The sequence below is a fragment of the Halyomorpha halys genome, unplaced genomic scaffold (genome assembly GCF_000696795.3).
Source record: "Halyomorpha halys isolate HHAL.00 unplaced genomic scaffold, Hhal_1.1 Scaffold327.1, whole genome shotgun sequence".
In the NCBI taxonomy this organism is placed as follows: domain Eukaryota; kingdom Metazoa; phylum Arthropoda; class Insecta; order Hemiptera; family Pentatomidae; genus Halyomorpha; species Halyomorpha halys.
Window position 1 is genome coordinate 460,048 of NW_027105022.1, and position 12,011 is coordinate 472,058.

At 30.6% G+C, this 12,011-nt stretch overlaps 1 protein-coding gene and 1 long non-coding RNA gene across 2 annotated transcripts; both read right to left on the reverse strand.

Moving 5' to 3' along the window:
- Positions 1-1,029: 1,029 nt before the first annotated feature.
- Positions 1,030-11,260, reverse strand: LOC106681321 (carboxypeptidase B). The gene is made up of 6 exons (XM_014421573.2): positions 11,104-11,260; positions 8,729-8,905; positions 8,089-8,271; positions 5,289-5,650; positions 1,644-1,830; positions 1,030-1,268 (listed from the first exon to the last, which is right to left on the reverse strand). The coding sequence occupies exons 1-6, from the start codon at positions 11,255-11,257 to the stop codon at positions 1,090-1,092; spliced, it is 1,242 nt and encodes a 413-aa protein (XP_014277059.2). The 5' UTR covers positions 11,258-11,260; the 3' UTR covers positions 1,030-1,089.
- Positions 5,659-8,082, reverse strand: LOC136795809 (uncharacterized). The gene is made up of 3 exons (XR_010843486.1): positions 6,665-8,082; positions 6,510-6,591; positions 5,659-6,429 (listed from the first exon to the last, which is right to left on the reverse strand). It is a non-coding gene; the product is annotated as an uncharacterized lncRNA (long non-coding RNA).
- Positions 11,261-12,011: the final 751 nt, after the last annotated feature.

Below are 12,011 nucleotides of genomic sequence, written 5' to 3' on the forward strand. Positions count from 1 at the left end.
TGGCTCATTAAAATAGTATATTTCTACTATTTGAGTTTTTTTGACCGCACCCGGACCATATTCCCTTCATCCTCCTGGTTGCAAATATAATATTATAATTAAGAAATATTTTAACATTTTAAAAGTTTTCATTTTTTCAGATACCATATTTTACGACTGAGTGCTTCAAACAAAATGTAGGTGGGGTCAGAATTCGTCCAGGGCCCTGTTCCATAATGAAAGCTAATAGTATTAGTTCAAAATACAAGTATAGAAACAACGTGTTAATAACACTAATACTTATATTTTTTCATAATAGGGAGGACTATTAGTGATATATGAGTTAAAAAGTACTAACTAAAGTACAAGTCAGTGTAATTGTATTAAGTTAAATCGACAAGATTAATAGTATTAGTTTGTACTTTATTATGAAACGGGGCCCAGATGTATTATCACCTGGATGCTCAGCTAAGGTTATCAGGTTAGTCATATTGTAGATTAATATTGCATAGCTTGTTTTTATTCTGCTAGAGATATACCAAAGTATTTAATCAGGAGCATTGCTGCAACATATTTTTTGGGAAGGAGAAGGGAGAGGAACGAAATTTTAAATTTTCTAGCAATATTGACTGAAAAATCCAGCTTACTTGAGGTCTAGAATGTATTCCCTAAAATTTACCTTTAATCTGAACATTTTTGTAAAAGTGATATCTCTAAATATTTTTGATAAGCAAACTGAATAATATTATAATTTTCGCTGTTTGAAGTAGGTTCTCATATTTCTCAACTTTTCTGTTCTTCAAATTATTGTGGGGATGAAATCACCTTGCCCCTTCTCTTCTCCTTAATGATGTCCCTGTATTTAATTTGTTAGTATATGTATTTTCATTGTTTTCTTTGTCCTCCTAGTTTGTCTGTACTTTCTATTTTCTTTTATAAGTAGGAATGCCACTAAAATAGACTTTATGTGAATATGAATAAAAAATTGGTCAATATAAACTAGAAGTTTCTTTTTTCATTCATGGATTGGAAGGACATGTAATAACAAAGTAATAATAAATATTTATATTCAAAATCCTTCATTACAAGATTGTAATATTATCAATTAGTCTATTTCCCATTTCTTACAGCACATTCAACCATAGCCTTGACACCCACAAATGCTTCTATTGCTGTTGGTTTTATCAGCTTTACTGGCAGCAAGAACCCAAATTTACCGGTGTCCCTTAGCTCATAGGTGAAGCTATACTTTACTCCAGCAGTTTCTTTAACCCAGTCATATGCTCCTCCTATAATAAGTTGCCACATTTTAAAGTTATTTTATTTAAATTTCACAATTTTACGTCCTCAAAAAATTCACTCTAATTATTAGTGCATATTCTATATTTCCTTATTTATCAATATATTATTAAAATTAATTTTTTGAATGCAAAAAACATATTCTGTATTATATGATTTTTCACCTAGGAAAGTACCATTTGTTGACCATACATATTTTTTATTTAGTAAGTTTATAAATGAAATGAGAATAGATTGTGGAATTTACATTAATTAAATTTTGATGACAAGGTAATAATCAAACTTGTTTAAGTTAAAAAGTTTTTTTGTTTCCAACGTATAAAATATAGTCCAATAGAATGGATAAATTTCATGTATGTCTTTACCTGCTGCTGGATAAAGAATGTCTGCAGGCCTGCCAACTTTGTATGTTTCTCCACCAACATTTCGAATTGTCAATGCAGCATATGAACCAATTGCTTTAAGCTCCTTGAAGTCTTTAGGATAACTTTTATAATCATAACCATGTGGAAGAAGAATAAACTGGCTGTAGCTGTGGAATGATATGTAAGCCTGTAAATATTAAACAATTTAAAAAAAACAATGAAAACTTTCATTATGTTATTATCAAAGAACAAATTTTAAGGATTAAATATGATCATGTAAGGCACTAACTTCTCGAGTTAGAGCTAAATTCGAGAAATTCTGAAGCAGACTGTACCACTATAATGTGGGGACAATTCGATCAGTTTGAGGGAAGAAACCTCCCGGCTGAATATGATACTGACCCCATTGATTAATAATTTAATGTATGTTCAAGAAACAGTGATTCCTTAGGAAGTACAACCTACATTTAAGACCCTTCATTGGTTTTGGTGGTACAAGTTTTTAAAAATATGTTGCTACCTAAGACAAATTATCTTCCCTTTGGACCATTAATAATAATATTCTAAATCTTTATTTATTTAGTTTTTTAATGAAATGAGCTCCATGATTCTTTAATTAGGTATTTTTAACAACTGATTTTTTTACATCTGTAAATGTTTGGTGTTGACAAATTGGGATTTTATAGAAACAATGATGTGTTTAGATAGAAAGAAAAATTATTGTTTTCTAGGTTCAACATTCCCAACAGGTAGATGAAAAGTTAAAATCCAAAAGATTTGGTCAAATTAAAATATTTCATAATATAGTTGTGCAAACAAAAATATTTTAATATAGTTGAGAAATTCGGTTAAAATTGTTGGGAAATTTTAACCCCTTTCCCTTTACTCCCCCTTCCCTCCAGCCACCGAATAAATCGTAGAAACACCACTGTTCCACTCACTACATATATAATAATTTAGTTAGACGAATTTAACTTTAACTTTAAACTTTTAATTTTTTCAATTTATCATGGTAGGTTGATTTGAAATGTTATCAACAACTTTATCAGTTACACAGCTTATCGCAGAACGGAATTCAAATACCACAGACGGAAGTTTTCTTCCTTCAAATCAGTGATTTCTACTTCCATAGGATTCCCACTCCCGACTTGGAACAAAGGAGAGAAAATATTTTTGCTTAAAAGTGCATATTCAAGTGCTTTCATTTTGCGTTTGCCTGTAAAAAAAACCTTTCAGGTCACACGTAAACATCAGGAAAATAATTAATTAAATCTAACAATACATCGCTTCAAAAATATTTTTTGCCTGCGTACCTCTCCGCAGTACATACAATGACCGAAGAAAATATTTGTACACCTTGTCTTTTATTTATATAATGAATTTAAATAATAATGAAATAGTTTGAGATTCCTTTATAAAAAGTACAATTAAAACTTGTTTAAAAACAGTATAAATTTAATTAAAAATATTGATCATAGTAAAAATCTATTTAAACATAACATATATAAACACAAGGAAAAAATATTTGCACACTGTCTTTGTTCACTTGCTCTTGTTTGTATGCTCGAGTATAATCCTGTTCTTTTCTATCAGTATTATAAAATATTTCAATCTAAGTTCGTTTTAATTTAACCGATCCTAATGCCAAAAACAAGTGAACTAAGTGCCGCTACTCGCGAAAAAGTTATATTAATTCGAAATCAAAGAAAATCGTGTCGCGAAATAGCGGATTTGTTAGGTATTAATTTCTCTACCGTCAGATACGTAATCAAGAGATTTGAAGAAAAAGATTTACAACTGTAAATAACCGGCACAAACGACGTCCAAAGAAAGTAAATGAAAGGATGAAAATAAAAATAAAAATCGAGGTGATAAAAAATCCTGGAGTTAGTGCAAGTTTCCTAGCTAATATGGTCGAATCAACTTCTGTGGTCTGTGTGAGCACTATAACAATTCTGAAGGAACTTACAACAGGGTCCCATTGAGATTGCCTGTTAAGTCCCGAAAAGTGAAACCAATCGCAAAAAAAGGCTCTTATTTACTAAGGATTAAATCAACAAGCCCATCAGGTTTTGGAAAAAGTTATTATTCTGTGATGAGAGTAAATTTAATTTGTTTGGATCTGACGACAAAAAGTCGATATGTCGAAGGAAGAGTGAAGAATTCAGTAAGCAAAACATGTCAGTTACTGTAAAACATGGAGGTGGGAATGTAATGGTTTGGGGACGTGTAAGGAATCTCGTGCCTATTGAAGGGTTTGTAAATGCAAAAGGTTATGCTAAGATTTTGCTTCATAACCTGCTAGCCAATCCAGCCAAATTAGGAATTCAGGAACGGCATATTTCTATGCATGACAATGATCCGAAAAATACAGCAAACTAAACTAAAGAGTGGTTAATATTTAACATTCACCGACAACTTCATATTCCTCCACAGTCTCCTGACTTAAACATAATTGAAAATTTGTGGCACATTTTAGATAAAAATGTTCAAAAACACCAAATAACGGAAAACATCACTTAAAGGATCTTTTACAGCAATAATGGGAACAAATTAACACGGATTTAATTAAAAACCTCGTCCACCCAATGTCGAGACGTTTACAAGCGGTAATAGATGCCAATAGACTTCATAAAAAATATTACATTTAACAAAAATAAAAATAAAACGCCTAGGCGTGAAAATACTTTTTTTTCTGTGTAAGTTTGTTGTTTTGTTTTCTTATGAAAAAAGTTTTTCATTTGAATTTTATTAGTAGTTATTAAGTTATAAATTTACCCTTTATTTTTGAAGTAATAGGGTTCTTTTATCGCATAAATTGATAATTTAATTAAAAAAACATGGTGTGGAAATACTTTTTTCGGTCACTGTAAGGCATTGACTACTGTTTTAAACCAAGCCCTTATTAATTTAATGTAAACTTTAAATAATAATGAATTTTTTGTTTCCTCAGAAAAGTGTATACAATATGTATTTGTACTCCTAAAAATTTACTTTTATAATAGAGGTTGTTTAATTTTTTTAGCTTCTTTGGATTTGGACTATATCAAGCTTATTGTAAAGAAACATTTTCATAGTTACCCGAAGCCACTTCTTGGTACTATTCCAAGAATATTCGTTACTTGTGTTTATTTTTTTTAGGTTTAATTCAACTCTTCGTAAATAAACAGATGCATTGCTTTACCTCAAATTTGTCAATTCTAAACTATAAATTAAATAAGAAAAAAAATTAAAATAAAAGCATTGTAGTATGCATACCTAAGTATATGTATAATGTGAGAAATTTAGTTCAAGAATTAAATGTTATGCAACAAACATAAAAATAAATTTATCCCAAAGATAAAAGCGTGTAATTTCATGCAGAAAAAATCAATACGTGCAATATAAAATATATGATGTTTAAATGTCTTTACTTCGATTAGAATTCCTGACAAGGTTTGGAACAATTTGAAAGTAGGTAACAAAAGATAAAAATGCTCTAATTGGTCTCTAGTTATGAGAACCTAATATGTGTGTTGTCTGACCGTAAAAATGCAAAAATGAGTGAGTGAAAGAAAACATTGGAAAACCTATGTAATATGATGCATCAACCTAACATTGTTATTAAGGTTACTAAAAAAATTAAAGTAATTACTCTCTACTCACTATCAGATTCTCTTTTATTTTCAGAATATATTCGGAAAATGCCTTTGTTTCAGGCTCGGAAAATGCGTATGGTCCTCTGTAAATATCATCACACCTGTTATCACTCGTTCCTAGCCCTCCGAAATGTGCGTCGAAGTTTCTGTTAAGATCGGTACCCTTGCAGAAACCCCGGTTATAGGATCTGTTCTTCCTCCACAAACGGTTCGTGGTGTGGGTAAACTCGTATCCATCGGGATTGAAGACTGGAAGAAGATAGAAGTCGAGGTCCAGGAAGGACGAAGGCAGCTCCGATCGGTTCTCAACTAGTTCGTGAAGGATGTATACCACCGTCGCAGTACTGATCCATTCCCTGGCATGAATTCCTGACAACAGGGTAATTTCATTTGGTTTTTGAGGGATCCTGATAAGCTAATTATAGTAATCCAATCGATATAATTGGCAAAATGATGTGGTGCATTGTAAGCTTAGAATTGTGAGAAACTGATCGTTTATCTGTTAATTGTTCAATTTTTAAAAACCGTCTCTCGAGTACATATGGTGCTATTTAAAATTATAAAAAAAAATTATTCATTCGGAGCTCCATATCTATGAAACTACCTACAAGACTAGAAAACCTAATTGAGCATCATTTAAAGTAGAGTAAATTTGAAACATTTGAGCCCTAGAGAGTAGAGTTGTTTACGTTCAATAGTTTTTTTTTCGGCCAAGACTCCCATTGGAGTCCTATACTGCTCGTTCAATAGTTCCCGAGATACAGTTATCTTAAAAGCAATATTTTATAAAAAATACTGAAAAATTAGTAATTAGTGAATTTATTGTGAGGAATCTAAATATCGGGAACTATAAGACATGCAGTCTATTAGCACCCGAATCAAAGATAGTTTATGGGCTATCAAGTATTTCAGGACGTTTATCTTCTTAGGAGTAGTATTTTTCATGATATTTGCTAAAATAAATTGATTTATAGTTGTTCCGACAAACTTTCATATGCAAACATCATAAAGACCACCAGTCCTAAGAAGATAATGTTATAAACTACTTACTAAATAATTCAACAACACTATCCAAATTATAGTCTCAAAACATTTATTTCATTCACATGTCCAACGTTTCGGCCAATTCGGCCATCTTCAGGGACAATCTATTACAAAAGTTTCCATTATTTGTATGATCCTACAATCAATTCATTTATTTAACATTACTATTCATAATTTACCTTACCTTAATTTACTCAGAGACATATCATTTAACCCTTTTAAAAAACTCCATACAGGCCATTCTGCCCAGGTCAAAATATTTACATCTATAAACAACATTAAAATCATTAGGTAACCTTATTTTTTGTTAATCAGTATCTCTCATATTTGTTTAATTACCTAATATGTCAAAAATACAATAAACACCTAATAAGTCAAAAAAATAAAAACCAGTCAAATTATTTCACTTTTACCACAATTTATACACTATATATTATAGATTTATAGGTTTTTATAAATTAAAAATTTTGTCCGAACAACTAGAAATCAACATTTTGTGAATTTCTTTTGGAAAATATCATAAAAACTATTACTCCTACGAAGTTAAACGTTATAAAAGATAAACTTCATTGTCGTACATTCAACTGGTTTTAATTCGAGTGCTAGCAGACTTCCGTTTGTCTGTTTTCTGGGATATAGTTTTTCATAAAGCATAAGCTTTATCCAAGCAACTATAAATCATGTTAATTTATTTTGGCAAATATCTCGAGAAACTACTACTCCAACGAAGATAAACTTCATAAACTACTTGACAGCACATTCAAATAGCTTTGATTTGAGTGCTAAAAGAGATCTGTACGTCTCATAATTCCAGCGATATGGATTCCCCACAATAAATTCACTAACTATTAATTTTTCAGTATATTTTTGTATTAAATGTTGCTTTTAAAAAAATATATTTCGGGAACTCTTGAAGTAAACAACATTTTAGTAAATTTACTCTATTTTGATGTAATGAAATTAAATTATGTTCAATTAGGTTTAGTAGTGCTGTAGATTGGTTTTAGCGGTATGGATTTCCAAATGAAAAATTAGTATTTTTTTTAACGTTTTGAAACAGCCTCCATTTTTCGTTCACCACTATACTTGGCAGACTCATCAATTTTTCTAGTAACTATAAGTAGTTTTCATTATAGTTATCAAAAATAGCGGTGAAATAACTGACTTTTGTTACACGGGGCTCTTCTACTATGTGCTCAAATATAGAACCTCTCATGTATTCCCCAAGACAGGAGCCGGACAAGACAAGACATTTCGTAAACTACATATTTATCTATTTTTATTCTTTTCTCTTCGTTTTTCACAAATTATTTTTTATTACAATTTTATCCTTTATTTTATTAACTCTATAAATATTATTTGTTAACTTGTTTTATATTCTATTATTTAATTATTAACCATTATTTTGTTTAATATTCTATTAAACTATTAATTATATAACCATTATTTTGTTTAATATTCTATTAAACATTATTTTGTTTAATATTCTATTATTTTATTTAATATTCTTGTTTTATATTCAATTAATTAATTATATAACCATTATTTTGTTTAAAACTAATTTATCTTTATTATTTATAACTATCCAATATAAATTATATTATATGTGCCTTTTGCATGACACTACACCCTTCAGTTATGATTATAAGGCTAATTGGGCTGATCTGGAAATAAAGAAATATACCATGTATTCCAATTTACATATTATAAAATAACTTTTAAGAAAAATTTTTATTTCGAAACAAAAGTAATACACGACTTACCTCCGTCTAAAAAGACAGCTTTAGCTCGCCATTTCCCTGAATGGATTTTCGCAACTTTGATGGGTCTATTTTCGTGACTGTAACCAATTGTTTCGATTGAAACAAGTTCAGGATACTTCATTGATAAAGAATCCATCCACTCGTAGATCTCATCAAGCGTGTGATAATTGTACAAACTGAAACCTTTGAAAATACATACAAATTTCGTTTTATTTTGATGGAAAAATCATTGGTGTTCTCATATTATAGCTAAGATAAATGGCTTAGCTATAAGGTTTTCAGCTTATTGACATGTATAATATTACATTTTTAAAAATTAAAACAAAACAAAATAAACTCATTTAAAAATTAGTGTAGAAACATGTATATAGTAACTAATAAATTTATTTCATTGACCATGTAAAAAGAAACATGTCAATGTGAACGAAATGAATTATAGTGTCTTTGTATTTTATCTTTTATGGTTAGTTAACTTGATTAAGCTAAGGTTAGTGTAAACAAAGAAAGGTATTATAAAAACCATTTTAAACTACTTTATAGTGCATTTAACGAGCTTCAATTTGCATTTAACGAGCTTCAGTCATATTTATTTTCACAATTTTCATATTTCATTATGAAAACTTTAACAATTTATTCATACCTTCCCTCATACTAATTTGCGAGGAGTATTGCTCTTCATCTATAAGCTTTTGAACATTCTGGATCATAACAGAGTAGGGTATTTTCTTCTTGTCCAGAAACCTCTTCACGGAGCCCACTCTGCTACTAGGAACTAGAATTTCAGTGTTGGTTTTATTTTGAGACCACACATCCAAACCTGAAATTTCCGAAAAAGAAACATGAATAAATATTATTACATACGTTATTAGAAATTCCCGCTTTGTTCATATTGATTTTAGAAACTTAATATTTAATAATGTTCAATGTTACATGTGAGGCTTTTGAAAAAATTGTATAGAACGCCACAGTTTCTTTTTAATGTTCCATGCCCACAAAGCAACAAAAATTTTTTTTAGTTCTGTTGTTTAAAAAATAAAGAATGCCATTCCAGGATACATGCTGTAACCACGCATTTGTGTAACTTCGACACCCTATAACTCTTTTGCTTTCAACTTTAGAACTTTATTAAGGGTAATATTTACAACTTTATGGGGACTAACAGAACTCCCAAAAAACGAGAATCTTCATAATTAGCAATAACCTTAATAATCAAAGTGCTAAAGTTAATAGCAAAAGAGTTATAGGGTGTCGAAGTTGCCCGATTGCGTGGTTGCAGCGTATATCTTTTAATGGTATTATTCATGTTATAAACAACAGAACTAATTGAGAATTCTAAAACTCTTGGGAGGGCTACCAGAACTCTAATATAATTTCAAATATTTAGAGGGCGGAGGGAAAACTTCACAGAGTTGACGGAATCTGATAAAATCGGGATGTGACCAACAGTACGCTAACTCGAAAGCATAGTAAATAAATGAAATATAAATAATAAAGACGTGTGATTATTACGAAAAATGAATATGAATGAGTTACACGTTTCATTAATATTGATACTGTTAATTAAAATAGAATGACGCAAAGTAAAATACAACCAGTGCATTTAAATGACTAGAGATAAATTAGTTTACTCAGCTATCTTTGTTATTGAATATTAGCAACCCTAATGTGCGATTACAAACAACAGAACAAATATCAATGTAAATATTTGAGTGATTGCAGATTATACATGAGACGCTGAAAAAAACTTTCTGGTATGCATTACTAAGCCTATATTCAACACCAACGATCCTTTAGCAGACAAGAATTTTCTCATAACGCATGGGTACATTTATTATTTATGGTATAAATGTTATCTTTTAAGATACAGTGAAGAGAAGACTTATGCTTGATCTACACGTTTGTCACTTGCCGCAAATGCAAGACTTTAAAAATCCTTGGTATACAAAAGTTTAGTTCTTTTGAATTTTTGTGGTTATTAAATTCGATTTACTCTATTTTCATTATGAAAAGGAACAAAACAAAGATAAGCGAAATTAAAGAAAACGTATGAGCAATGTAGGTTATAGATGACAAAAATTTACATAAATAGTACAAAACAAGTATTTTCAACCTTTGTTCTAGACTTTTTATAAGAAACTTTTTGATTTAATTACTTCGACATTTAACGACTTCATAAAAATGTAATCATTCTGTCCAAAGGTTAGGGGAAATTCTTTAATTAATTAAAACACCGAGAGCACAAATACTAAATTGGCAGTTTTAAAACAAATCTGACGTGTGGATTTGTTCCCTAAAACCGACACTGGACGGGTCAGTAGCAAATTTAGGACAACTTGTGCCAGCCAATCCGAACAATCCATCCACACGCTTGCGCATGCGCGATAATAAGTTTCACTCCCCCGTAGTTAAACTTATTAATTTATTTATACACACTACAGGTTTTTCGGAAATCTCCTTTGCTACCTCCAACAATAAATGTTTTATTGCTTTTCAGCAAATTGACAGATTAGTTCAAAGCTTTACTTCTACAACAGTTGACTACGAGCTTTAGTTGGGACTTGATATATTTCTCTTAATAGATGGGTATTCCAGAACCAAGTCAATTTTCAGCACAAAATGGCGTGTCACAAGTTCTGCTGGTCTCTCGACTCTCACGTTCCTTGTTCAGGGTGGTAACTCTGCCAATAGACCTGCTGCCAAAGTCAAAAGGTAGTTTTAACAAAAGTCTTCCTAACCTATATGAAAAAGTCGGAGAAAACCACGAAAAGTAAAAAAAAAAATAAAAAGTCACAATTTTAGGTTGAAGGTTCTGAAAAGCAGCAAAACTAGCAGAAATTGCATGCGGTTCTTCACAGTTACATCATTTTAATGATGTATTTAAGCTCTCATCTCCTTAAATATCTAATACGTCAGCTTATGTTTAAAAATTGGCATTTTTCTAGTCAATGTTTAACAAGTTGGTATTGAACTCCAAATCCGGTTTATATATTTTATCGCGTTAGAAACTTGACTCACCCTCTACACGAGCCAGGCTACGAAGTAGATGATGTTTGTTGGAGAAGACATTAAGGACCTCAGACCCATCGAACCTGGTATTAGCAGATACCAAATACACAAGCAAAACCAGTACGGTCGCTATCTCTTTCCCAGCCATAATAGCAAAGAACATTAATGCAATGGCTATATATAGATGACTTTGCCACCTGGATCAATACACCATCTTTTGAACATTCTTTATAGCTATTTACTTCCAATTATCTCTTTAAACAGAACACTCTGTGAAATAAATAGTCCTTGTAATAGAATAACTAATTAATTATTTTTAAAAGAATTATAAAACTCAATATGTAACTGTATGTAGTTTTATTTTATACAAAATCACACATCATACTGTTTCAATTGACACACAAACAACATGAGCTCAAATAAGAGCTTTATCTCACCCACTAAGTAACTAATTATACTAGTTTTAATTTTTATGTCATCCAAATAACTTATAAAACAAAAAGTGGTTTTACCAGATCAAATATTATTTTGTAGAAACTAGAACAGTCTTTCATATTTTAAGCAAGATTTGTGCCATTTTCTCAATTACTAGTAAATAACCGCAAAACTACGTGCCTGACAGAATAGATCGAATTTATTTCTCGGAATTTGATTAAATTTAATGTATTTTTTATTTTGTTGTAATGGGCGTACTATGAGTTTTACAATATGCTGGGGCACACATTTTTTATGAATTGTATTTTTTTTTTTTTTTTTTTTTTTTTTTTTTATAAGCCGGCCAAGAAGCACCGCGGCCTCAGAGGGCCTATTGTACGCCGTCCCTCCTCTGCTCAAAACAGGCCAATTGCCTTTGCAAATCTGGATACTGTATAGGGATCCACAGTTTCGCAAAGTTTGGGATCCAAGATACAATCCTT